At 52.1% G+C, this 26,737-nt stretch overlaps 1 protein-coding gene and 2 long non-coding RNA genes across 5 annotated transcripts; 2 read left to right on the top strand and 1 right to left on the bottom strand.

The window, feature by feature from the left end:
* Window positions 1-1,619: 1,619 nt before the first annotated feature.
* Window positions 1,620-10,557, top strand: NRN1 (neuritin 1). Of its 2 annotated transcripts, none has more exons than XM_020873229.2 (3): window positions 1,620-1,909; window positions 5,953-6,097; window positions 9,379-10,557. In XM_020873229.2, the coding sequence occupies exons 1-3, from the start codon at window positions 1,855-1,857 to the stop codon at window positions 9,605-9,607; spliced, it is 429 nt and encodes a 142-aa protein (XP_020728888.1). In that variant the 5' UTR covers window positions 1,620-1,854; the 3' UTR covers window positions 9,608-10,557. The 2 variants fall into 2 exon arrangements, with proteins under 2 accessions (XP_020728888.1, XP_070313102.1); XM_070457001.1 differs by lacking the exon at window positions 1,620-1,909 and adding an exon at window positions 2,014-2,065.
* Window positions 5,992-9,124, bottom strand: LOC139031590 (uncharacterized). Of its 2 annotated transcripts, XR_011484085.1 has the most exons (4): window positions 8,679-9,124; window positions 7,997-8,282; window positions 7,728-7,780; window positions 5,992-7,337 (listed from the first exon to the last, which is right to left on the bottom strand). It is a non-coding gene; the product is annotated as an uncharacterized lncRNA (long non-coding RNA). The 2 variants fall into 2 exon arrangements; XR_011484084.1 differs by having other exon boundaries at window positions 5,992-7,780.
* A 2,421-nt stretch (window positions 10,558-12,978) lies between the features above and the next one.
* LOC139031517 (uncharacterized) lies at window positions 12,979-21,337 on the top strand. Its single transcript, XR_011484015.1, has 4 exons — window positions 12,979-13,085; window positions 15,365-15,401; window positions 17,278-17,321; window positions 20,661-21,337. It is a non-coding gene; the product is annotated as an uncharacterized lncRNA (long non-coding RNA).
* The last annotated feature ends 5,400 nt before the right edge of the window (window positions 21,338-26,737 follow it).

Genomic DNA, 26,737 nt, shown 5'->3' with positions numbered 1-26,737 from the left:
AGGCGCGCCCCCCTGCCCCGCCTCCCAGACCATAGGCCTGGAGATGTCAGGGAGGGTGGGACACGGGGCCCCGCCCCCAGGCCCCCATCTCTGGGTGCGGGATCCGGCGGGCGTGGGTAAGGGCCCCCAGTGCCGCAGTCAGGCCCCGCGCTCCCCTTTAGCGCGTCACCCTCCACTGCCCTTCTTTCGCCCCTTCTTCCCCTTTCCCCGTCTCTGCATCCCCGAAGAGACGCGAGCGCCGAAGGCGCGGCTCCGGGGGGCAGTGAATTCGACTCGATGTCACCTTAACCACTTGCATAGCTGCTGCTCACTTAACATCTCGTTTTCTCCTGTAATTTGGGGAGATTTAAGGGGTCGTTTTTATTTTTCATTTCTTTTTTCTCTTCATGAGCTTAAAGTTGGCCGACTCCTTCCTTAGCCTGTGATGAAAGAAGCTAGAATTTAGGCTTCTCTTGGTGCAGAGAAAGGGAAGGAAACCAAAGGTTAACCGCGTTTAGGAAGAAAACAGCTCTGTTCCTTTCTCATGCTTAACTCACGCTGCTGGGTAGCAGCACCTCTCAGGGGCACAGGCGCAGCTGCAGAAGTGCTTGGTTGCAGAGAAGGCTGCGTCTACAAGGGTTTGCGCCGGAGCACCAAAACAGTGCAGGTGTGTGTGGATCCGGGTGTGCGTGTGCGTACGTGAGGTACGTGTGTGCGTGTTTGTGCGGCCCAGCAACAACAAGAAAACCTCAAGAGGCGCATCAGGATCAGAAAGAACCCCTCACACCAGTGATCGCCTCGGAAATGTCCCAAAGGTCTGAGAGTTAGTAAATCCCTTGATCCGAAAATCGCCTTTGCGGAGCTCCTTCCTGCCGGCTCTCCCCGCTCCCCAAGATAGGTGACGCCGCGTCTCTAGAAGCGGCCTCTTGCCCGCGCGGGCATCACGGAGGGCACGCGGTGCACATTTCAGGGGCCCCGCGGGTGCAGAGTAAACCCCGGGACCCCGGCGTGTGCGCGCGCTCCGGGCCCTGCGTGCGGGAGGGTCTGGGGCGCTCAGCTGGGCTCGCGAGCACGCGCGTGTGTGTGCGTGAGTGTGTGCTCACGCGCTCCAGGCCGTGCCCCCGAGCCCAGCCGCAGGGTTGGAGAACGCGAGCAGGCCAGCGCAGGGGGCAGGCGGGGGTGTCAGATTCTTAGAGCTGAGCTGTTTTCCCCTCCAGCTCCCGCTCCTCTGAACCCCGCTGCAACGTAGGGAGGGGGCTGGATTCGCCCAGGAGCTGGTGGAGAAGCGGGCTGAAACAATCGAGTGGGCGCGCCAGGACTCCCCGGCTGCAGGCGGGGAGGGGAGAGGGAGCCCCGGTTCTGCGCAGAGAGGGGGCGGGGTTGGGGGGCCCCGAGAACAGCGAGGAGGCGGGGGTGGCCGCCGAGCTGGGGAAGCGGTCCCCCCCCCAACTCCCGGGAGGCGAGAACTCGTTCGGACAGCACACTAATTGGAGATAACTGATTAATTCGAGCTTCTGATGACTATAAATGGCGATTCTTTACCAAGGTGTCTTTATTTAAAAAAAAAAAAAAATCGTTCCGTGTCATCCCCCACGTCAGGCCGGCTCGTGGGCGTGAGGCTGTACTTCCTCCGCCCCCTCCTAATGGAGTGAACCATTCCCAGCTCTCCCCCTCCCTCGGCCTCTCTCTCTCTCTCTCTCTCTTTCTCTCCCTTCCTCGCTCCCTCTCTTTCTCTCCTCCCTCTGCCTTCTCCGTGCATAAAGTCTCCGTCGCTCCTGGAACTTGTTGGCAATGCCTATTTTTCAGCTTTCCCCCGCGTTCTCCAAACTAACTATTTAAAGGTCTGCGGTCGCAAATGGTTTGACTAAACGTAGGATGGGACTTAAGTTGAACGGCAGATATATTTCACTGATCCTCGCGGTGCAAATAGGTAAGTGGACGGCGGGCCGGGCTCGCAGAGGGCGGCGGGCAGCCGGGCCCGAGGCACCCGGGGGGACTGACTGACCCGCGGTCGCCCGGGAGTGCGGAGAAGCCGGCAAACCCCCAGGGATGGGGGCATCGGCTCCTAGGGACTGGCGCGTCCCGGGTTGGTTTTGCTAAAAAAGAGAGAGAGAGACTCCAAATGTTCGCCAGGAAGTGTGTGCGGCCGGGTGTTTTCTGGAGGGATTTTCCCCTCTTTTTACAAAGCGCACGTCCGTATTTGCTGCTTTCTCTTGGGTGCACCAGGTTTGGTGCACTTTGGGGAAATGCATTGCTCCCTGCCATGCTGCAAGGTTTTATATTGAAGGGTCGAAAGGTGAATGCAGGAACAAGATGGCTAGGCAGCTAGAACTGGAAAGTTTATGTGCAGAATGCAAAGATATTCTGGGGCTCCGACTGCTGCATTTAGAACTTTGTCATTCTCCCGCCGCCCCCCCCCCCCCCCATATCCTAGCTGCAGCGTTCACACCGGGCACCGCAGACCGGGCTAAGGGGCAAATTGAGAATAAATGGGAACCCCAGAGTGTATCTTCTAATATGCTTATCATTAAGGAGCTTGAGTTCAGCTAAATATATCTGGATATAATTTTCTATGCACATTTGCCTCTTCTTTTCCACACAGGCATCTGTATGTTATATACAGGAAGGGGTTAAGAAGTGTTTGCAATATGTGGTGTTGGGTGCTTGTAATTTTTGTTAGTTTGGAATTGATTATGGATGGATTTATATAGTCCCCATTTTATGTTAAGGAATCTTGAGTCCTAGTTCCACTGTCGTTGGGGCTTTTGAAAGTTCATATTTTTTTTCCCATCCAAAATGAAGAAGGCGCAATGGAAGGGAACAGGAGAAAACCCCCTTCTCTGTTGCTGGGTCAGAGCATTAATTAATGTAGCCTCAAAGTGAAAGTGAAGAAGATTATTAATAGAATGGACAAGAGAAAAAATAGAAACTCTTCAAATGGGTTTTCTGGAGAGGAGGGAATTGTTGGCTCCTATCATTTGAGGCTGTAGCATTCTTTGCAGACAAATCCTTGCAGTATTGCAGGAGGGGGGTGCTTTAGGGAATTGGTTTGTCTGGGGCAAGAGATGAAATACATAACATTTTTCTTCATGGGAAATGTGGAAGAAACAGGCTTTGGAGTTATCTAGTCATTAACATGGATTCTTTGCAATACGTTTTTATGCATTTGACAGGATTTTCTGAATCTGATTTTCTTTTTTGCATGAACATTGTAGGGATTTTAGAGTGTACAGATGCAGGATGTCAGCGGCATTTCCTTTAATTCCAAGAAATGATTTGATGTTTTGAATCTGGCTGTTTTGAATCTTTGACATTCATACAAAGAGCTGCAGTAAATAAAGAACATTTCTGATTGCAACAAATCCCTTAAATCTTGGAAATAAGTGGATGTGGTTTTTGCAATGACTGCAGATTTTTAGAGAGCAGGAGACAGAAGTTGTTTTTTATATAGGGCTTGTAATCGGCAAGGGTTTGGGACTCTGCGTTCCCTGTGAGAAATAACCTTACTTTGAACGGGTAAAAAAGACAGAGACTGTGCATGTGAAATACGCTTGAAACACAGTAACCTCCTCCGGGAAATGACCATTTGTTGGCTGTGGAATTGAAATTGAGCATGTTTGTTCCCGAATGCCTGCCCTTTCCCGAACCGGAGGCTCGATCTTTATTAATTCATGGCTGGGAGCTGTCCCAAATCACTGACATTTGGCAAGAAAAATGGGGGTTGGGCAAAGACGGGGAGGTGGAGGGGTGGTGAAGGCGAATGAAGACTAGGCGGGAGGAAGTTTGGAATGAATGAGAGGTCGAACAAATGAATGAACGGAAGGAGATGGCACAAGACCGGACACGGTGGAGGACAGGGAAGGAGCCCAGGTCACCCGCCCGAGCCTCGGTGAACCAGGGCTCAGGAAGGACAGCAAGGGTCGCCCGGGCTGGGACCTGCCTGGATGCAGGAGCCTTCCAAACGCGCCCCGCGGGCAAGCCCCCAGCCTCCCCAGCCAACGAGAGACCGAGGGGTCCGAGTTGCAAAAGACAGAAATTTTCACGACTTATTTTACACGCGCGCGCACACACATGCGCGCTGTGGAAGGTTTTCCAGCAGCCCCTGAAAACACCGTGACAGGAGCGCTTCCCGCGTCCTCCCCCAGCCCGCTCCCCGACCCCAGAGAACGCAATTCCCTTTTAAACTATTGTCAGTGCATCTTAGGGGCTGCTTTTTCGCCACCGAGTTTTGGGGGTGAAGGTGGGAAGAGACTGGGGACCGGGGAGAGAGGATGGACTCTATTTTATTTCGTTTACTCGCTGCAAAGCGGCGCTTGCAGTGTGGTTTACAGGGGGCGCCGCGCAGGGCTCATTTCATCGGCCCTCGTTCTGTTAGAACAAAGATTCGTTTATTCCTTCCTTCTAGCTCAGTGTTCTAGCTGATATTGCAGTCCAAGGGCTCTTGCTATATCGTGGGGGTACTGGGAGATTGACGAAGGTTGACGTATCGGCCCGAGCTTCCCTTTCCGGATTAGAAAGCTTAAGGCCCGCCCCGCTCTCCCTGCAGCAATTTGCAAACGGTGCGCTCTCGGAGGCCTCTGCGGGTTCGGTCACCTTCCCCCTTGCCTGTCCCCGGCCCAGGGACTGGCGGCTGGGGGCGGTGAGGTGTCCGGTCCTCCCCGGAGACACAAGCGAGCCGTGGCACCCTGAAGGCCGCCGGGAAGCAGCGGGAAGCAGCCTGGGCCCTGGAGGCCACTTCTCTCCCCTTCCCTCCCCGGGCAGTGCAGGTCTGCGCTTCGCGTGCGCACTCCTGGCGCCCAACGTGCTTTTGGTTGCTGGTTTAGGCATCTTCAGCCCGGTTCGTGCCGTGGGATGGAGAGAAAGGGCCTCAGCAGCGCAGCCGCCGCTTGGAGCCCGTCTCTCGGGTCCTGTGCCTCGGGGCTTGGCCGACCTGAGACCAGCAGCAAGGACTAGGTGTCCCCTGGGTTTCCTCCTCCACCTGCTGCCACTGCCCGGCTTCGACCCCAGCCCCTCTGGAGGGAGCCCCGAGCCAGAGGCAGAGAGCCCCTGGCGGCAGCCACCCCGGACCCCAGCTGCAGAGCCGGGGCTTGGAGAGGAAGGGTCGTGTCTGGTCTCTGGCTGGCAGAGCAAGGCTGGTTTTTCCCTGAGGAGCTGATCAAGGTGGAGGGAAGCAAGGGGCTGGCCTCGGGGATCTGGCCTCCCCGGGAAGGTGACCCAGGGTCACTAGCTCGGACACATCCTGACCCAGCTGGCCCTAACTGCCCGGGACCACCCTTCCCCCTCCCAGTCTAGGGGGGTAGGTGCTGCAGATGAGGACCTCACTAGGAACTCCATGGTAGAGAATCCCTTTTATAATGAAATAACCCAAGTCGGTGGCTGCTGGGGGCTTCCAGAGAATTTATTTATTCGTTCAGCAGTGCTTGCCCAGCGCCCACTAAGCAGCGGGCCCCGAGCCCAGGGATCTTTCACAAACATGGCACTCGGGCGGGCCGCGGGGCCCAGGCTTTGAGCCACCCAGCCCCTTCCTCACCCCTGCACTGTGCCATCAGACCCCTCTGTCACCTCACAAAAGGGAAACCGCACTGCGAGAGCCTTGACGGGCCAGCTAGGGGTGTGTTGGGGAAGCCAAGCAGGGAGCGAGGAGAAAGAAAGAGGCGGGGGAGGAGAGAAGAGGGGGCGAAGGAAACCGAAAAAGATGCTGAGAGCGATGCGGGCAGGGGGCGCACGGTAGGAAAGGCTTGGACTCCCCCGACCCCACACCCGCACATACAGGGCTACCTGCAGAAGATGCCGGCTGCGTGCCGATTGTTCTCGGCCCCACCATTCATTCACCTTTGGCCCTGGCACGCCTCGAGCCTGGACGCCACTGGACACGGCGGGATGGGGCGATGCGCACTGGGTTCCGGCGGGCAGGCTGCGGGGCTCCCGGGCCGAGCGGAGGCACGGCTGACCAGTGTCCCCTCCTCCCCGCAGCGTACCTGGTGCAGGCCGTGAGAGCAGCGGGCAAGTGCGATGCGGTCTTTAAGGGCTTTTCAGACTGTTTGCTCAAGCTGGGCGACAGCATGGCCAACTACCCGCAGGGCCTGGACGACAAGACGAACATCAAGACCGTGTGCACGTAAGTGTCCTCTCTGTTGCGCAAGGTTTTGGTGCTGGGGGTGGGGAGTGGGTCGCAGAGGTGGGAGGGCGCCTCGCCTCCTGCCTGAGTTCTGTATTTGGCACCAGCGAGAAGCCTCCTCGCCTTCTGCCTCCCACCCTCAGGCCTTGGTTGGGGCCTGCCCTGCCCAAGGGGACCCTGTGGCCTGGAATAGGCAGAGGAGAATCCTTCACTCGGGGCCCAGTCCCACCGTCCACAGCCTGACCCGCGTGCACACAGGTGTGCCACACACTGGAAACGCTGGACGCGGGGTGAGGGGCACGGAGAGCTGCTGGCAGCTCCACCCCCGGCTTCGAAGCCTCTTCCTCTTCCTCCCCTGCTGCGCAAATGAGCACTTCAACCTAGACAGTTGGTTTGGATTGAGGGGCGTTTTAGGTAGTTCTACCAGTTTTGCCTAAAAGGAAAAGAACTCCCCTATTTTGTCCCCTTCCTCTAATAAAACTCCCCTCTGGCACAGGCCAAGAAACTTCACTGGTAGCAAGTGAGTGCAGATCCCTCTTTCTCTTTCTATGAGAGAAACTGAAAGAATATTTTATTTTGGGCCGATGGCTTTGCCCAAATGTCTAGTAACCATCTCTGCAGAGTTTATAGCCAATTTGGAGCTTTAGGGTAGCTATCCTCCTTGCTTATCCCCCCACTTCCTGCATCTGCAAGGTGTCCCCAGCCCAGGGCAGCTCAGGGCCCAACAAGGACCAAGAAGGAGTTCATGCCAGGCCCAGGAGTGTTTGCCCAGAGCCTGGCTAGAAAGCACAGCTCCCACTGGCAAACGAGGGCAGCACTTGCTGTGGAGGATCAGCCACATCTCAGCTAAGGCAGACCTTAGAAATACCCCCATCTTCTGCAAGGCACATGCACACACACTTTCGTTTTATTTTTCAAAAACAGTTGTAACCCTTCCCACGCCCATCGCGGCCCTTCCGACAGCCCAGGCGAAAGGTGTCCCTGTTTCCCGCGGGTCTCAGTGGCCACTTTCCGCACCCTCTTTTGTATCCTCTGAAGCCCTTCCTCTCTCCTGAATTCCTTGGGGTGGCACGTCATTTGTTAACACTGAGTAATTCGGTGGGGGTGTGTTTTGCTACACGCTTTCTTCAATACCCTGGTGTCCACCAGAAGCCACAGCAGCCCAGGGACAAAAGGCTGGGTCGGGGATGCATACCCACCTGCTTTAATCCTAAATGTCTGATGACAGGGAAGAAAGTACCTATAAAGACGGGCAAAGGCGTAAATAGAGATCAGCTCTCAATTCCTCCATCGTTTGCCAGAATTTAATTGCGCCAAGCGGGTGGTTTTTAGCAGGAGAATGGACATGGGTGGGGCCCTCGGCGGCGGCAGACCACAGCTGCGTCTGAAGGCCACCTCCTCTCCGTGCGGGTGCTCAGTCGCTCAGCCGTGCCGACCCTGCGACCCCATGGACCACAGCCCGCCAGGCTCCTCTGTCCGTGAGGTTCTCCAGGCAAGACTGGAGTGCGTTGCCACGCCCCCCTCCAGGGGATCGTCCCAACCCAGAGACGGAACCCAGGTCTCCCCCGCACTGCAGGCTGATTCTTTGCCATCTGAGCTCCCAGGGACGCCCAGCTCCTCTCAGACCCACCTGGATTCTGTCCTCCTCTGCCCAGTCTCTCTTCCAGAAGACCTGGTCCCCATCTGGGCATGCATAAAGAAAGGAGAGATTGAAATCTCCTTTGGGAGGTGTAATTATGCAGAGAGCTGTCCTGCCGCCTCTCCATTTCTCTAAATCTCAGTATTTATTACAAATTGAGGAACCTGGAAGGCCTGTGCCCCAGGCCCTGCAGTCCTCATAAATTAGAGACTCACTGAGGTCATTAGAAAGCAGCCGGAGCTCAAGGCAGTCCAACAGACCTTTATAACTTGACTGTCTGCCAGAAGACGGGGTGGGAGTGGAAACCGGAACAAAGCCTGCCTTCAGCGCGCTTACAGTCCCGGCCGGTGAGCAGAAGGGGTGGGGGCGGGGAGGAAAGGACGCACATATTTCGTGGAGGGTCCTCGCTGGTGACCTGACGCCAAGGGTGCTGGCGAAGGGGGAGCCAGACCGGAGTTAGCAAGACGGCACGGATCGACCCAGCCCCGAAAGGAGACAGCGGCCCAGGAATCGATCACGGGTTGGAATTATATTTAGTCTGGAGATCTATTTTGGGTTTTCAGAGGAAAAGGGGGACAATAAAAAAAAATAAAAAAAAGGAGAAGTCGGATGAAGGTTGTGGGGGCGGGGCTAGGAGCCGAGCTCGGGAGAATCGAGCGGCCGAGGAAGGCGCGGGCTCCGGAAGAGGCGAGCAGGGAGGACCGGGAGCCGGGCCCCGCGAAGTCTGGCGGGGCGGGCAAGACGCCGGCCCCGGGCCCCGGGCCTGGGTGCGGGGGGCTGGCACCACCTCCCGAAGGCCGCGGGGGTCCAGGGCCGAGAAAAGGCCTAGGGGTGAGGGGTGGGGGAGAGCAGGGACTCAACGAGCGGGGCCTGAGCTCTAGGGGTTAAGGAAGCTGGAGAAGACGAGGGAGCCGGTCCGGGGTCTCGGGCGCTGGCACTCACCGACCCCGGGGAGGCGGAGGCAGGCGGCCGTCTCCGCACCGGATCCGAGCCGGGAGGGCGAGGCGAGGCGCCGCGGAGAACCGAAGCGAGCGAGGAGGAGGAGGGAGAGAGGAAGGGACCCGGGGGGAAACTCGAGGGAAGGGAAAAGGAGGAGGACAAAGAAGGGGAGAGAAGGGAGGCGAGGTGAGCGGGAGACAAAAGGCGGAGCGGAGGAGACGGAAGGCCGAGGCGAGCGGGCGCGGCGGCTCGGAGACGCAGGGAGGAGGAGGAAGGGCGAGGAGGGGCGCGGAGCCGCGGGGAGGGCCGCGCGCCGCGCCGGCCGGCCGTCCTACAAGCTGAGAGGCATTAATGGGCGGCAGCTTGCGCGGCTTAGCACTGTTTTCCTAGCTGTGCCCGCCGAGGCCTACAATCTGTCAGCGCAGGCCCAGGTGCCAGCGCGGCGCCGCGGGCGCGGAACCCGACCGGGAAGGGGCGGCCCCACCTTGGACAGCGGCTCCCGGGAAGGGCTGAGGTCCCGGAGTCGGGGGTCGGGGGGAGGAGGGGGGCGCAGCGGGCCCCGCCCGGCGCCCGAGGGCTGCAGGGAGACTGGGCGCCGGGAGCTTGGCCGGGCCGCGAGGGGGACACCTGGGGGGGGCGCAGGCCCGGGGTCCAGCCCTCGCTCACAGTGAACCTCCTTCTGCTCTGTTCTGTTCCTCGCCAGATACTGGGAGGATTTCCACAGCTGCACGGTCACAGCCCTTACGGATTGCCAAGAAGGGGCGAAAGATATGTGGGATAAACTGAGAAAAGAATCCAAAAATCTCAACATCCAAGGCAGCTTATTCGAACTCTGCGGCGGCGGCAACGGGGCGGCGGGGCCCCTGCTCCCGGCGCTGCCCGTGCTCCTGGTGTCTCTCTCGGCAGCTTTAGCGACCTGGCTTTCCTTCTGAGCTCCGGGCCGGCTCCCCCCGCGCGCGCCCGCACTCACGCCATGCTCCCGGAAACCGAGAGGAAGATCCATGCGTTCTTTGGGGACGTTGTGATTCTCTGTGATGCTGAAAACCCTCATATGGGAATTGTGGGAAATCCTGATTCTCTTTCTGATTTCGTTTGGTTCCTTGTGTTCCATTTGCCAAATGTTACCGATCAGTGAGCAAGCGAGCACAGCCAAAAATCGGACCTCAGCTTCAGTCCGTCTTCACACAGAAACACGAAAACGGCAAACCCACCCCATTCTTTTTTTTTTTTCCTTTTTATTTTTTTGGCACAAGAATCTCAGGAACGGCCCTGGGCCGCCTACTATATTAATCATGTGAATACATGACCAATGATGGGCTCCTCCTAACAGGAAAGAGGAGAGGAGAAGGCCAGGGGAGTGCATTGAAGAGAGCAGCATCTCGTGAATAATTCACGCTCACTGTCTTTCTAACACAGAATCTTGTTTTGATCATTTCCACTGCACATTTCTCCTCGAGAAAAGTGAAAGGACAGATGGTTGGCCTTGTGTTTCAAGGCTAGGATGGGGAGAGCGAGGGAGTTGAGGAAACCTCGGGTCAGAGGTACAGGCTGCCAGAAGCACCGCTGCTGAAGTCACTGAGAGGTTAAGCTTTACCTGCTCGTTGATGCATCTTTCAAAGTCCACTGCCTTGGTTTCCCTCTTGTTTTAGCTGTTCCACATATGGTAATACCTGAATATCCAACGGTATAGATCACAAGGGGGGGGGGATGTTAAATGTTAATCTAAAATATAGTTAAAAAAAGATTTTGACATAAAAGAGCCTTGATTTTAAAAAAAAGAGAGATGTAATTTAAAAAGTTTATTATAAATTAAATTCAGCAAAAAAAAAAAAGATTTGCTACAAAGTATAGAAAAGTATAAAATAAAAGTTATTGTTTGAAATAGGGGTGTCCTCTGTTTCCTGCCCCAAGCCTGCTTTCTTGGCCGAGTTCTCTCGGGGTTCCCTGGAGGGACACAGGATGCCAGGTGGTAAATTCGCCAGCTCACCAGTCACCTGATAACCTACCGTCCTCAAGCCGAGGGTTACCAGAACATCTTGCCACGTCCCTGAAATCGTGTTTACTTAAGAAAAAGGGGAAGCTATGTTTTACTTCTGTAAGCCAAACGGCAGGGGTCCTTCCTAGCGGAGGTTTGAGGGCGCTGGCCTTGCGCGCCTCTGAGGACGCACACGCGGACCCACGCGGGTCGAAAGCTCGAGCTCCTGCCTGCGGGCCGAGCCCTGCTCGCGACTCGCCGCTTCCTCTGCGGCGGCCGGAGGCAGCTCTCGGAGGAACCACCATTAAGGGCTCCAGCGGAGGGGCCAGAGGCGTCGTCCCTGGCAGGGATCGGGCGAGTCCTTTCATAATTAATAAGACAGCTCAGCTGAAACGGCGAGGGCCCCATCGATCCGGCCGGCGAGCTGCTTCCACCTCTCCTATTTTTGGCCCGCGTGGCCTCACGGAGAAGTAAGGGCCCACGAGTAAACGCGGCGGACCAGCCCGGGGTCCGGGACGGCCAGAGGAGGGCAGGCTGCGGGAGGCAGAGCCGAATGTGGGCCCCCGGGTTCCGGGGCGGCGAAGTCGGATTTCCTGGACAAAGTGAGGGTGGAGGTGGAGGTGGGGGTGGGCGCGGAGGCTGGAGGACCTCGAAGGAGGCTGCGGAGGCGGCCGCGGGTACCCGCGCCGGCTCCTAAGGGGGGGCGCGGGGGCCCTGAAATGCAATGTGTAAACAATCGCTGGAGTAACCGTTCATAAATCAAACCCAGTGGGTCGCAGCGCAATCTGCATTCCCCCCACGGATTGCATTCCAGCAACACATGCGCCCCTGCGCCCCGAGCGCTGGGAAGCGGCGAGGATTCTGAACGGCGGCATCTATTAGCGCGGCCGGTCCACGCACGCGCCGCGCCCGCCCCTGCGGGGAACAGTCCCCCGCCGCCTGCCCTACCAGCCCGCTGCCCTGCCCATCCCTAGTCTCAGGCCAAAGCCATGGAGATCTAGCTGTCTGTGCGCAGTGGTCACCCACCGAGGAACTCTGGTTGTTTGGCAAAATAGACTTTGGTTCTAGTCTTTTCAATGGAAATTTTCGGTCTCGGTATAAAAGGCACGATTCTAACCTGAGCTCAGCGCCTGGAATTCAAATTAAAATGTCTGAGCCTGTTTTAAATACGAATCTACTTAATGAGGAAGGGAGGGAGGAAAAGAAAGAGGGTTTACACAGGCCATTCTTGCTGTGACATCTTCCCTCCTAGTCATGCCTCTTCCTGCCCCCCAAACGGGGGCGAACCCGTGCGCACCACTGGGCCCCTTGCTCGCCAAAGGAAAACGCACGCGGCATTTTCCCCGGGCTTGAGGGGACCGGGGCAGGGGGGGAGACCCCCGGGACACAAGGAAGACGCCCCTCCCCGCCACGGCGCGGGCTTCCCCCCTGGGAATCGACCTCTTCCGAGGTCTGGAAGGAGGCAAGGCGGAGGGAGGGGGCTCCGTCGCCCTCGTCTCCAGGACCTGGTGTTCCTGCGGCCTCCCAGGCGGGGCTGCCCTCGAAGGAGGCCTGTCCCGAATCGTCCCGGGACTCCCTCGCCCTGCCCCAGGCCGCGGGCCCACGCTCACGTGCTCCTGAATGGAGCCCAGGTTCGCGGGGCGCACCTGACGGGTTAGAGGCCATTCCTCCTAGTTGCAGTGATTGTTCAGTTATTATCACGCCGTCTTCGACTGTAATTTGTTTAACCATGATGACATCTCCATATGTTAGCTGGTGTTACGTTGTTTTTTTTTTTTTAAAGCAGCATCGCAGTAAGCCCTGATCCCAGCTCAGGGAGTTATTAACCAAAGTGAGCCGCAAGTCAGTCCCAAGGCGGAGAGGGGGTGGGGTGGGGGGCTGCGGAGTGAAGATCAAGCAGGAGGGGGATGGGGCCTACCATGCCGACCAGCTGGGGCTGGCTGCCAGCCCTGGAGGACCTGGGACAGCGGAAGGGGCCTCCTGCACTCCATCCCCTGCCCAAGTATACTCAAGACACAGGAGTCCCCCCACCTGAGTGTGACGCTTGATTATCCTCAGGAAAACCTCAGAGAGGCCCGCTCCAGAGTGCCCGCTCCAGAGTCCCCGCTCAGCCCCGGGCCCCTGGGAGGTGGACGTCTGGGGGGCGCAGAGGAGACATGCAAGGGAAGGAGAAGGCCGAGGGCGTGCAAAATGAGGACCCAGGCCTGGGAGGAAAACGGGGAAGCCTGACCCAGTAGTAGGGCGAGAGGAGGGGCTGGGGGAGACAGTCCCCTTGGGCTGGAGACCCCAGAGCTGTGGGCCAGAGGCAGGGGTACAGATGAGCCTGTTCTCATTCAGGACCCTCTGAAAAGCAAATCCGCACGAGGCTCCCCACGGAGATTTTCTTTCTGTGTATCTGGAAATCCTTCCACGCTGACGGATTCTGGGCTGGAGAGGTGAGCGGCCGCGCGGGGGGGCAGGGTGGGCTGAGCGCAAGCTCCGGGAGTCCAGAGTCCAATGGATGGATGGTGGAGACAGAGAGGCCTTTTCTCCCTCCCCAAACTCCCTCCAAGCCCGGCAGAGTTGCTTCCGGAAGGTCTTCGGCCCTCCTCTCTCTCTCCCACTCCCTGCCCCCCCCCCCCAAGGGGCTCCATCCTGGCAGGACCAGCTGGGCACCTGTGGTCCCCGCTCTGTCCTCCAGGAGCTGAGGGAGGAGGGCTCCGGGCCATCCCTTCCTTCCTTCCCAACACCCACCAAAGGAGATCAAAGGACTGTGGCCCCCACCCCTCACCCCTGGTGTGGAAAAAAAGTGGGAGGCGGGGAGCCATGCGCACATTTGCTGTGGAACTCTCCCAGGAGTCACTGGTGGCCGCTGCCCAGGCCTGCCCAGGCCCGCATGGCAGGGAACTGTGTAATGATGCAGGTTGGAGTTTTCCCGGAAGGAGAAGAACAGCATCTCCTGGGACCATGGCAGTCTGGGTACCAAACCCAAAAGCCGGAAAGAAAAAAACTGGGCCGACAGAGAACAGACTTGTGATCCCCGAGGATGGAGGGGCAGGGCCGGGCGGGGCGGAGTGGGGTGGAGGGATGGACTGGACGTTTGGGATGAGCAGATGCAAACTGTTACATACAGGATGGATAAGCAACGAGGTCCTCCTGTACAACACAGGGAACTATATTCAATATCCTGTGATAAAGCATTGTGGAAAGAATATGATAATGAATACATACATACACATATATCTGAATCACTTCACTGTACAGCAGTAACACATTATAAATCAACTCTATGTCAATAAAATGAAATTTTAAAAAAATAAATAGAATGAACCGGGAAGAAAGAAAGAAAGAAACTGGGAGCGGTGCTGCCTAGCCGGACTAAGGCAATGTCCCCCACTCAGCCCTGGTTCGGGGAAGGAAGGACAGGGACCAGGAGGAGTGTAAACCCTGCATCCAGATTTTCACCCTAAGGACAGGCCTTCAGGGAGCCAGAAGACCTCTGTTACCAGCCACATAACCAAGGGTGGCTTCCTTAACCCCTCCAGACCTCAGTTTCCTTGGGGATGGTCACACCTCCCTCATGGGGTTGTACTTTGTCTCAAATGCGGTGACATAGATGAAGCACTTTCCTACTACACGCCTCTTCCATACGGTTGGATGTTATTATTCTCATTTACTCCTGCCTCCACACAGGCCTAACCCCATGGTCTTAATGAATTCTTTAAAATAATCTGGAATGGAGAACTTCATTACGACCTTTAATACTATGAGGCGGATTTCCTTTATAGTGCTGTGTGTGTGTGCACGCTCAGTCATGTCTGATGCTTCGTGACCCCATGGACTGTAGCCCACCAGGCTCCTCTGTCCATGGGATTCTCCAGGCAAGCATACTGGAGTGGGTTGCCGTTTCCTTCTCCAGGGGATCTTCTCAACCCAGGGGTGTAACTCACGCCTCCTGCATTGGCAGGCATGTTCTTTGCCACTGAGCCCCCTGGGAAGCCCCTTCCTTCATAGGCCAGCAACTTGACTTCCTCTTGCTACAGGCTACCCAGTGCTCCAGCCCACTCTGGTCTTCTCAGGAAGCGCTCCACAAGCTTCCTGAGTTGTCAGCCTCTGGAAAGGGTCTGTGTCCTAGACCCTACGCTGCCCCACCTGGCGTGGGAGCCCAGGCCAGCCCCCTGCCCCTCACTGCTTTCCAACCCTCAATCTGGGGTCCCCAGTTCTTGCCACACTAAAGGGTCTGCTCCAGAAGCCTCCCCCACAGCTTCCCTCCCCATCTTTATACCTGCCCCCTCGCCATTTATATCAAACCACTCTCTCAAAATTAAACCAGAAGAAGGAATTCATTCCTTGTAATCAGCCATGTAACACAGTGCTACACAGAGCCAAGAATATTAACCCACCCTGCACTAATGTTAACAAACGTGTATTCTCATACACCTCTCCCCAGCTCTTGAAAACACATCCTGATGTATACTCATATGGAGGGTGGGCTTTTTTTTCACTTTTACAGAATTATGATATATTTCTCTTCTACTGATCCTTCAAGATCAACAGCTCCTTCTTTTAAATAGTTATACAATGTTTCTTAGACAACCATACTACAATTTATTTTATTTCCACCCATCAATGGACATTCAGACTTTTCCAGTTTTATTTGCGTGTCCTACAAATATTGTAATAAGGATTCCTGTTGAAACAACATTGTTTACTAGTATTTTTATTTCTTCAGTAGATCAGATCCCCCCAAATTTGGATTGCTGAACAAGAAGGTATGTATGTGTGTTTATTTTTTATTTTTAAATGTGTATGTCCTTTTAATTTTTTTAATGTTGGATTACATTCCCAAAGAGTATCTGGCTCGTTTGCCCACATCCTCATCAACACTACATGTTAAGACTTTTTTGGTTCTGTCAGTGCAGTAGGTAACTGGTGGCTTTCTGGAGGCCACGCTTCGCAGCCCTGCATTGGGTGCTCTGGGCCCCGTCTGCCTTGATTGCCTCCACCACCATCATCACCCAACTGGTGGGGAAGGTCCAGCTAAACTCTGTGTCCTCCCTCTAGCAAGGGCAGAGTCAGGCCTAATTATTCCTGGAAACCCCTGACTTCCTCGCAAATCTAATAGGCAGACCTCCTGGAGCCAGGGTGGGGTGGGGGGTACCTGCAGCGCCTGGCCAGGGACCAAGGGCAGCTGGGCTGGGGACTCGGCCTCTTCCACTAAGGCATGTCCCCCGGGCTCCGTGGGCCAGTGCCGTAGCTGGAGCCCCTGGCCTGTATGGGGTGGAGAGGGAGAAACGGAGGCGTCCCCGAAATGACAGCTGAACTCTTTTCTATCCAATGAGGCCAACTGGGAGCAACCAGGAGGATGGGGCTACAGAGACCTGGGTTACATGGTCTCTTGTCTCTTCCCCACTTACTCTGTTTCACTGCTTAAAAAAATCTAACTTACGTTCAGGGAGAACACACTACACGCTAACCATTATGCCAAAGCTTTGCCAACATCATCCCATTTTTGCACTAATTTCTGTAGGAGATTGCATTCTCCTCACTTTACAGATGAGGAACAGGTTTAGAGAGAGGTTAGAAATTGGCCCCAAATCAGCAGGCAGAGCTAAAATGTGAGCATTCATCTGTTTCGGGAACCTGTTTTAAGCCTTCACTTTGCTGTTTCTATTACTATTTTGAGCCAAAAGAGAGAGAGATAGCACAAGTTTAAAAAAAAAAAGAAAAGAAAAGAAAGAAAGAAACAGGAGTTCTATGATAGGGAGAATAATGACCTTGAAAAGAGTTCTAATCCTTGGATCCTGTGAATGTTAGTTGCATGGCAGAAGAAAGTAAACTGCAGACCGAGGTAGGTTGCTAATGGGTTGACCTCAAATTAGGGAGGTCATCCTGGGCTGCCCCTGAGGATCCAATATTATCATGAGGGTTCTTTGAAGTAGAAGAGGGCGGGGTCAGGGGATGTAGGAAGGCCTCCATTTACCTTTGCTGACTTTGAGGTTGGAGGAAAGCGCCCACAAGCCAAGGAATCTGAGCAGCCTCTGGAAAGTGGAGAAGGCAAGGAAACAGATTTTCTCCCAGAGTCTTCAGAAAGTCATGCAATCCAGTGAGGTTAGCCCAGTGAAATCCATGCCAGACTTCTGACCCTCAGCACTAACTCTGAGATTAGAGATTTGCATTGTTTAAGCCACCAAGTTTATGGTAATGTGCCACAGCTGCAAACAGAAAAGTCATACAAATTCTAATTTGGGGGGACTTTATTTCAATTTTTTTATTTGCATTGTTGATTCACAATGATAGTTTCAGTTGAACAGCAAGGGGACAGTTTCAGCTGAACAGCAAGGGGACTCAGCCATATGTATACATGTATCCATTCTACCCCAAACTCCCCTCTCATCCAATACAAATCTGATTTTTTATGTTACAGATATCCAGAGAACCCTTGCTGGGATCTGCTCAGGGCCCTTCTTTGAGTTTTGGGGGGTACGTGGGGATGGGATGGTGGCAACCTGGGGGAAGTGGCACATGTGAAGGAAAGAAGACTTTAGGGACCAAGTTTCAAACGACAAGCAAACAAAAACTTGCTGACATTTTACCACGTGTTGGCATAGAAGCTTTACCTTCTCCTCCGTTTTGTGTCCCTTTTAGCTGCAAAAGCCTTCTTTTCCTTTGGGAATTTCAGAGACAGGCAGGTGAGTTACTAGGTTCTGTACCAGCCACTCACGGGCCTGCTCGGGTATGAGAAGTTTATGTACAGAGATGGATGGTTTGATGGGATTTCAGTGAAATGAACGTATCACCAGGTGGTTATTCTCTTGATAAATCACAGCATCTAATTTTAGCCACATACCTTATCCCTTGGAAAAATCAGGTGTTGGGGTGATATTTTTCTTTTTTAAGGGTGGTGGGGTTTCCAACTTTGTATGTGACCTAGAGGATAGAAGGAAGTGGGTGAAAGTAAAAGTGAACGTTGCTCAGTTGTGTCTGACTCTTTGCGACCCCCTGGACTACACAGTCCATGGAATTCTCCAGGCCAGAATACTGGAGTGGGTAGCCTTTCCCTTCTCCAGGGGGTCTTCCCAACCCAGGGATCGAACCAAGGTCTCCCGTGTTGCAGGTGGAGTCTTTCGCCAGCTGAGCCTCAAGGGAAGGCTGAACTGAGTCCAGTCTCTATGGAATTCCTCGAATGAGTCCCTGACCTGGGAGCCTAGAATGGGGGGTGAGTAGGAGAAACAGGGAAAGCAAAGCCATGTAGCCACAGGCAGGCACCGCCTTCCACATGGAGAGAAATGCCATAGACAAGTCCAAACCTGCTAAAGAGGAGACGAGAGAAAAGAACACACTTGTCCATCTGGGTTAATCAAGTCACAAATTGGTTTGTTGACATCAAGACACCACTGCGGGAGTCTCCTCTTGATTAAGAAGGAAGTGAGACGAGGCAAGCAAATCAGAGGGCCAGGCCCTCTGTGGTAAGCTCAGCCTGATGGACAGGTTGAGTGGCCCAAGGCTCCTGGCTGCAGGCCTCATCTCTCCCGGGCCTCAGAGGGTCTGTGGCGCTTCTGGGCCTGACGCGAGAAATGGCTCTGGGACCCTCCTCTTTCCCCGGTCCCTCCCCGGGCTGGGGAACTGCGCCTCCTCAGTCACAACCGAAATCCCAAGCAAACCGGTTCATTTAACTCTGGCCAAACACAAATTCTTCAAAACAGGCACCCTTGAAAGGGACAAAGAGCATCTCGGGCGTGTGGGCTGCACATTCGTCAATGCCAACTCCACCAGGAGCTGTGAGCATCCCTGCCTGTGTGCCAACCAGCCTCTGGGGCATTTTCTCTGCCCAGCGCGTGGGGTGCACACCTGCTGCCTTTCACCGAGCAGCCTCGGGCCAGTGCATTTTGCTATGTACCTGTTCTCCTGACCAGTTTCCTGCACTATTTCCTGATCTTATGAACAAAATGAGAGGGCCACCTACATCTCCTCAATTGCTTTGTTTATTGGATGTGTTGTATATTTTCTCCCCTTTCTGAATAGCCCTTGCCACTTTTATAATGGTAGGAAATAAATGGCTCAAATCTTTATTTTCAGGGATTGCTATACATGCATATTCAAATCCAAAATTCATAATGACACAGTCACTTATTCCTATATTCTCTGATTCATATGCATCCTCTTTAAAAGAGAGAGATAGACTCAAACACACACACACATTCACACTGCACTTGGGAAATTGACCTTATTCACTCTAATTTGCTCTAGGATCCTGCCTCTTAGGCACTAAATTGTCTCTGCCATTTTGTATTTCATTCTCCAGATGCTCCTTTTCCTCAGCTTACAACTTACACGAATCTCCGGTAGCCTAAAAAATACCCGCCTCCCTTTCCATCCTTCTGTCCCACCACTACCGACCCATTTCTCCATCCACCTCCTGGAGCAAAACCCAGCCCACAAAGAGCACGTTGGAAAAAACGTGGGAAAGACACAGTGTTCCTTCCCGCTCTGCCAGCCCCGCCCACAGCCCCGCCCCTCGCAGCCCCGCCCACCCTCGAAGCCCCGCCCCAGCAGCCCCGCCCCCAGAGGCTCCCTCCTAGCCCCGCCCCTCTTCGCCCAGCCCCACCTCCAGCTTCTCCCCTTCCAACTACAGAACTTCGTTCTCATTGGCCTCCTTCCTTCACCCAGTTTTCATTTAACCATATAAATATTATTTTATGTATTCTTTTTTAAAATTTACCAAGAATCCACACTCACTGTAGGAAAATTAGCAACCGCAGGTGACCCAAAAGGGGAAAATTTAAATAACCGTCGTTTCTCCAACCAGTAATATGCATTTTGGTCTCAGTGTATCTTGAATTCTCTTCTTTCTGCACGATTGTGATCACGTCATTTCCGTTTTCAGGAAGCTTCAATTCTCTCCCCTTGCTGAATCATTGCCCAGTGATTCAGGCTCCTTGCATGGCACCCAGGACTCGCCAGGATCTGGTCCATCTCGTCTAGGCAGACTCCCCCCCATCCACACCTCCACACCTCCACCCATGCCCTGCAGCCCCTCGGGACTCCGTGCCCCTCCTTGAGCTGTTCCCCAGGTGCACTCTTTGCTCACCTAGTTCTCCCATCACCTCCTTCAAGGGAGCCTACCTTCAAGACTCCTTCAGGTTCCATCTTTCATGAATCCTTCTCTGATCCCCAAGTCAGAATTACTGGGTGTCCCCTCTGTTGACTTCTGCTTGTTCTTAATTTTGTACTAGAATTAGCTGTCTGCTGATCAGCTTTGTCTTTAAACCAGAAATTTCCTGAGGTCAGGGACTGTGTCTCAATCATCGTTGCATCTCCCACCATGCCGAGCACTGCACCTGGCACAAATGTTTATGGAGGAAAGAACATTTCCAACCCCTGTTGCCTCACACACATACAGTTGAACACCATAATCTTGGAAAGATAGAGAAAGGTATTGTTGCTGTCAGTCCATCTCTGAGATGCCTTTTCTCCCTCAGAAACTTCTCTGGCAACCTGGGTGTTTATCCTTGTGAGAAGAGAGACATAAAACTGTTGGACATACACAGTAAAGTCCATCCAGTGATTAGAATCAAAGGAACAGACATTCCCATAGCAATGTGGACAAAATGAAATGAATGAAAAATAGCTAAAACAGAGTAGAGAGAGAAAGGGCTTCCCTGGTTGCTCAGTGGTTAAAAAAAAAAAAAAAAGAATCTGCCTGTAACACAGGAGATGCAGGTTCAATTCCTGGGTTGGGAAGATCCCTTAGAGAAGGAAATGACAACCCACTCCAATATTCTTGCCTGGGAAACATAGACAGAGGATCCTAGTGGGCTACAATCCATACAGTCTCATAAGAGTCAGACACAACTTGGTGACTAACAACAATAAGAAAGAGAAAAGAAGCAATTCCTCCTTGGTAAATCCTTTTTGTGCTTCTCAGAACAACTTTCTACACATTTCATTAGCTTTTATGTTCTCTCATGTGCTACAGGGGGACATGAAAGACTCATGTTCTTCCCTTCATTTCCTCCCTCTCATCCAAGGAACTCTTGAAATCAGTAACGTTCCTGCTTCCTTGTTTGAAGAAAAAGAGAACTCCCCATGCTTCCCCTTCACCCAAATTATGAGCTTATGACCCCAAGTGTGGACAACCGTGCATGCAGTGGCCAGCCTCTAGGATGACCTCCAAGGATCTCTGACTGCCTGTCTACATGCCTGTGTGTAGTCACTTTGCACAATTAACCAAGGCTGGCCTCATGTGACCAACAGAATATCAATGAAGTAATGATGCATGGCTTCCAAAGCTAGGTCAGAAAAGGCCTTGCAGCTTCCTCCTCCATCTCTCAGATCATTTTCTTTGGGGGAAGCCAGTTGTCATGCCATAAGGCCACTCAAGCATCCTTGCGGAGAAGTCCATATCGAAAGGAACCGCATCCTCCCCCCAACCCTCAGCACTAACTTGCCAGCCCCATGAGGGAGCCGCTGGGAAGCAGGTCCTCCAGCCACAGTCGGAACTTCAGATGGCTGCAGCCCCAGCTGATCTCTGACTACACCTCCATGAAGACCTCGAGCCAGGACCACCCAGCCAAGCTGCTGTCAAACTCCATACCCACAGAAACCATGAAGGATGATAAAAGATTCCTGTTGTTAAGATGCTGTTGGAGGATGATTTGTTATGCAATGAGAGCTAATAAAATGCATTGAATATTTTATTTTATTTTATCTTTTATCTTTTATTTTATTCTTTGGTGTCTGTTTGTCCATATGTTCATGGGAATCATGACAGGTTTTATTTGTGAGACTCAAAAAGAAAGGACTTCATCGAGTTATTATGTAGTGAATAGCAAAGTACTTCAACTGGGCAGTCAAGTATCTAAGTACTTTAAACGATGATTCCTGTCAACTAGGAGGCAGGTGCCACAGAGCAGCTTAGGAATATAAGTGTGTCCAGCAGGAAAAAAGAGGAGTCCAGGTATTTCAGACATTGCTCCTGTTGTTCAGTCGCTAAGTCGTGTCCAACTCTCTGTGATCCCGTGGACTGTGGCACACTGGGTTCCTCTGTCCTTCCCTGTCTCCTGAGTCTGCTCAAGTTCACATCCACTGAATCAGTGACGCTATCCAAGCACTCGCCCTCTGTCATCCTTCTCCTCCTGCCCTCTGTGCTTCCCAGCATCAGGGTCTTTTCCAATGAGTCAGCTCTTCGCATCAGGTGGCCAATGACTGGAGCTTCAGCTTCAGTAGTAGTCCTTTCAATGAATATTCAAGGTTGATTTAGGGTCAGCTTGTGTTTCAGACAGAGGTAACTTAATACAAGGGGATAGTTAAAATGTGTCAGAAAGGCTGGAAGAGGAAAAGAAGTGATGTCACCCAAGGAACCCACTGCAATGCTTAGGTCTGAAGGAGCCAGAGAAACAGCATCATGCAGAGCCGTGGCCACTCTGACAGCCGAGACTGTGAAGCTTTCCTTCCTGCCTTCCAGTCTCCTGCCAGAGCCTCCCACTGGCAGAGACAAATAGGAAGCAGTAGGCAAAGGAGTCTGGGAATTGTAGTTTGTGAGCCTTTGGCCCTGTCAGTAGAGAAAAGATAAAGACAGAGCAGCTGAGGAGTTGAGGACCCATAGGCATTATTTGTCACTGGAAACAATAGCAGAAAAATGGAAATAAAAGTGTATGTAGTTGACAAGGTTTACTCAAAAATAAAATGTCCAACATGTGGTCATTATTTGTGATCAGAGAAAGAGAAATTCAGATCTTCCCACGTTCATCTTCCAAGACCTAGTCCAGGGACTTCTCTGGTGGCCCAGTGGTTAAGACTTTGCCTTCTAATTCCAGGGGTGCAGGTTTGATTCCCGGCTGGGGAGCTAAGATGCCACATGCTGCATGGCCAAAAGAACAAAACATAAGAGAGAGACAATATTTTAACAAATTCAATACAGATTTTTTAAATGGTCCATTAAAAAAAATCTTTAAAAAAAAGAGAGACATTGTTCAGTAGCAATAGGGTTAAAACTCTAAATTCTTCTAAAGTGCTGCCACATCAAAGCCCTTTTTATTAATTGTAGAAAAGCATATCTAACAAGAAGAGCATATCTAACAAGAAGAGCTAACACGTGGAGCACACAATACGGGCCAGGCACTGTTCTAACTACTTTACAGTCGTTAACTCATTTACCTGCCACACATCTGCATGAAGTCAGTCCCAGTGGGATCCATTCTGCAGGGGAGCAAGCTCAAGCTCAGGCGAATTAAGCCCAATAGACGGTGACTCACAGCGTCAGGGTCCCAACGTGGTCGCCTGGTTCAGAGATTCCAGGGCACTGTCCCTCGTGCTTTCATCAGCTTGCAGAAAATGCGGGGGCTGCTCATCATTGCTTGTGCCTATGCCCAGAGTATTCAAAATAATAATGTTAAATTATAATAATATAAAATATAAATATTATAAAATAATTAATATTAAATAATAATAACATTAAAAGAACAAAAGTCAAGGCCTGTCAAAGCTCAACCCCTGAGCTTCGGGGCCAACCTTTGACCCAGTTGGTGCAAATGTCCACTCTACTACAGGGCGGCCCATGAATTCTTTTAGAATTAGAAAGACCATGGCTATAGAATGATCTGGGTCTCTCAGAGCTTTCTGAGTCTGGAAGTATTCAATCCAAATCTGGAGATGGTTAGTAACTGGTACCCAGGAAGGGCTTGTAAAACAGACCCAAATCTGGAGCTGGTTAATGACTGGTACCCAGGGAGGGCAGTAAAACAGAGGGCCGTGTGCTTGGGCAGTGACGAGACTCCAGTCAGAAGAACACTACACTCGGGGGCTGTTTCCATCCAGCCTGCACCCCTGCAAAAACCTCATCATTTCAACGGGCTTACCCCAGTTCCTCTGCTGGAGAGGCAAGAGGATGAAGAGATTGGATCCTCAGAAACTTTATTCCAGCACCTGGGGCGACTTTATTTCTTCATACTTTGAGGGTTTAATCTCATTTTTAAAATGGAGATATAATTGATATATACAACATTACGTTACATCCAGGTATTCAGAAAGAATTTTTCTTGTTTGGAAACAGCTAGTGACTTGCACCATTTTGAAATGAGTGACACGGTTGTCATACCTTGAGGGATTCCAGGCAGAAGGGAGAGGAGAACAGAGAGCATCATGTGATAACACCAGACCCTCCCACCCGTATCTTCGGAAGATGCTCTTTCTTTCATGGAGACTACACACTGGCTCTACTTGGCACCCTTTAAAAGGAGGGAGGCAGTAGTGGAAGGTTTGCATTCCCAAATGATTTTAGATGGCAGACCCGCAGTACCTGAGTCCCTCTGAGTCCCAACACCAGAAGCACAGATGCTTCTTCTGAACTAGCATCAGTGGCTCATGGAGGGTGGAAGGGCAGGTCTCATTGTGCCCAGGAGCCACCACCAAGTACTTCAGAGCATCCTTGTATGTTGGGTTGCACTGTTCAAGGTGAACCAAAATGGATCCAATTCCTGACTGCCAAGAGGGGCATTCAAACAGAAAACAGCAACATGGTAACGTAAATAATTACATAGCTTTTAAAAAAAAAATTGAAGTGTAGTTGATTCACACTGCTGTGTCAGTTGCTCCTATATAGCAAAGTGATTCTGTTATACATAAACACATTCTTTTTGATATTCTTTTCCATTAGCTTTGACTGTAATGAAAGGGATTGATTTTCATGTAGCTTATAGAAAATTAATCATTTTATAAACCAATTTTTTGATAGCCACGTGGCTGTGTGGTTATGAATGGAGGTTCATGGAAAGAAGAATTAATACACAAAAGATCTTCTCAGAATGAACGGCATGTTTGAAAGAATATGTGATTCTTCCTTTGCAAGTGTGGAGCTACACAACAAAGCAACTGTCCCTACTGTAGACTTCCACCTCGGCAGGCAGGCGCCATCTCTGCTCATGCAAAGGACACATCTTCTTTCTGAACGCCCAGCTCAGAGAGGTGGTAACTCCAAAGCTCACACTCACTTATGCCAAACTGGCCTCTTTGGGGTTTGCGCCTCTCTCTGTAATCCTCTTGTGTGCTCAGTTGTGTCCAACTCTTTGTGAGTCCATGAACTGTAGCCCACCAGACACCTCTGTCCATGGAATTTCCCAGGCAAGAATACTAGAGTAGGCTGCCATTTCCTCCTCCAGGGGATCTTCTTAACCCAGAGAATGAACCTGAAACTCCTGTGTCTCCTGCATTGCAGGTGGCAATCCTCTCCTTAGGGTCTTTTTATAATACCACTGTCAACATGAAAAGGAGTTGGCTCAGCACTGCTGAGAGTGATTTCTGAGCAGGTGCGACATTATGAAACGGGGTGAAAAATACCAAGTCACAGATGTATGTCTGCTACAGGGAAGGGAACCAAAGAGATGGGGGGACCCTTCAGGGTTTGAATTTTCACTTGCTGTTTCTATAATATGCCTGTCCCTACTTGGCCCAGCCTCTGACTTATTCTCTGACCTCACCACAATTTCTCTGCCCCCGATACCCCAAGCTGAAAAGGTTTCATAGGTTGACATTAACATCTTGCTTAAAATGTCTCCAGAGATAATGTATTTTAAGCTCCATTTGGTCAAATAACATGACTACATGTCTCATACTAGGTTCATTTTCCTTGCAAAGTGGAACACCCTTTTTTAACTTGTTTAATTGCTGACTATTTATACCAACTCCTGGAGAAGTAAATGACAACCACTCCAGTGTCCTTGCCTAGAGAATTCCATGGACAGAGGAACCTGGCAGGCTACAGTCCATGGGGTAGCAAAGGGTCCAACACAATTTGGTGACTGAACAATCACCCTAACTAGAATAGAAGCTTCTTAGAACATTGCCTAACCTAGAATAGACAATCAATACGCACTGAATTAATGAATTCAGGCAGCTAGGGCCTGCCTGGTTGTTCTTATAAGCAGAGCATATCTCTCATATATGTTTCTATACCTACAGTCTTGGCTAGGATCTTTGCGTGGAGAAGAAGCTCAGGACTGACTGCTGAGTGCACGAACCAATGATCTCGAATCAAAGAGTGAATGAGTGAACGAATAGCCCAACACCTCAGTGCCCACGTCCCTCTGTGAGCATGCAGGCTACTTTAAGGGACTTGTGAACTCACAGCGCGTTGAGGGCTTTGCTGCCTTATGTTCCTGGTCCCGCTCGTTAGAACCATCTCGCAGGGACTCAGAGGGGAGAGTGTCGGTGGAGTCCTAGACATGGCGGCTCTTAGCAGAACTCCAAGCCCAAACCAAGAAAGCACTTACTCCCCTCCCTTCCAAACCACTTTCTAAGAATGTTTTGGCGCTCTGCCATCAAAGGATGAATGCCTCATGCGGTGTAAGTTAGTAATACGGGAAATCTGATGATTCAAATGTCTTAAAGGAGGCAAAAAAGGGAAAAAAACAGCCTCGTGACAGTCTTTTCTTTCCTGTTCTTTTCTTTGGAGAACACATTGATTTTTATGAGCTGTTAGGACTTTATAAACTTCCTTTCCGGAGTGATCTATCAGTGTCAAGCATTGTTACCATCCTGTGGTTCCCAAATTCCTCTCTTGTGGGCGGTAATTTACCCTTATTTTTTCTCCTCTGTGATAAACCTTTGCATGATTAGTGAGTTTCTAATTAGGGATTATCATCGCCTTGGAGGTCCCAGCAAAGAAAAACGTCAACAACTTCAGATGAGAAGACTAAACGGTCCCCTCATACTCATTTTCTCTCCAAGCTGGATCCGTCTAGGATCGTGTCTGCAGCGCTTGTCATGTCTGTTTGTGCGGGGCTTAGTCGCTCAGCCGATTTCAATTCTTTGCAACCCCACGCAGGGCAGCCCGCCAGGCTCCCGTGTCCGCGGGGCCCCAGGCAAGAATGCTGGAGTGGGCTGCCGTGCCCTCCTCCAGGGGACCTTCCCGACCCAGGGGCCAAACTCTTTAGCCTCCTCAAATCTCAGATACTTGTAGGCTCATGACACACTAGCTTGGTTAATTAGAAAGCTTTTCATGATCATTTTCTTATGTGAAATTAAGAGTTTCCGAAGGAATCATTAGAAATGCAGGGGTTTACTCTTGAAATTAAATATTTATTTTCTTATCAGCTGACAATGGAATTTC

This window comes from Odocoileus virginianus, chromosome 27 (assembly GCF_023699985.2).
Source record: "Odocoileus virginianus isolate 20LAN1187 ecotype Illinois chromosome 27, Ovbor_1.2, whole genome shotgun sequence".
Lineage (NCBI taxonomy): Eukaryota > Metazoa > Chordata > Mammalia > Artiodactyla > Cervidae > Odocoileus > Odocoileus virginianus.
The sequence above is the reverse complement of the archived record's forward strand: the minus strand, read 5'-3'. Positions and strand labels throughout refer to the sequence as shown.

Coding starts and splice junctions, on each gene's coding strand:
- NRN1 (XM_020873229.2), top strand. CDS start 1,855: ATGGGACTTAAGTTGAACGGCAGATATATTTCACTGATCCTCGCGGTG. Junction 1,910..5,952: donor GATCCTCGCGGTGCAAATAG/GTAAGTGGACGG, acceptor TCCTCCCCGCAG/CGTACCTGGTGCAGGCCGTG. Junction 6,098..9,378: donor AACATCAAGACCGTGTGCAC/GTAAGTGTCCTC, acceptor GTTCCTCGCCAG/ATACTGGGAGGATTTCCACA.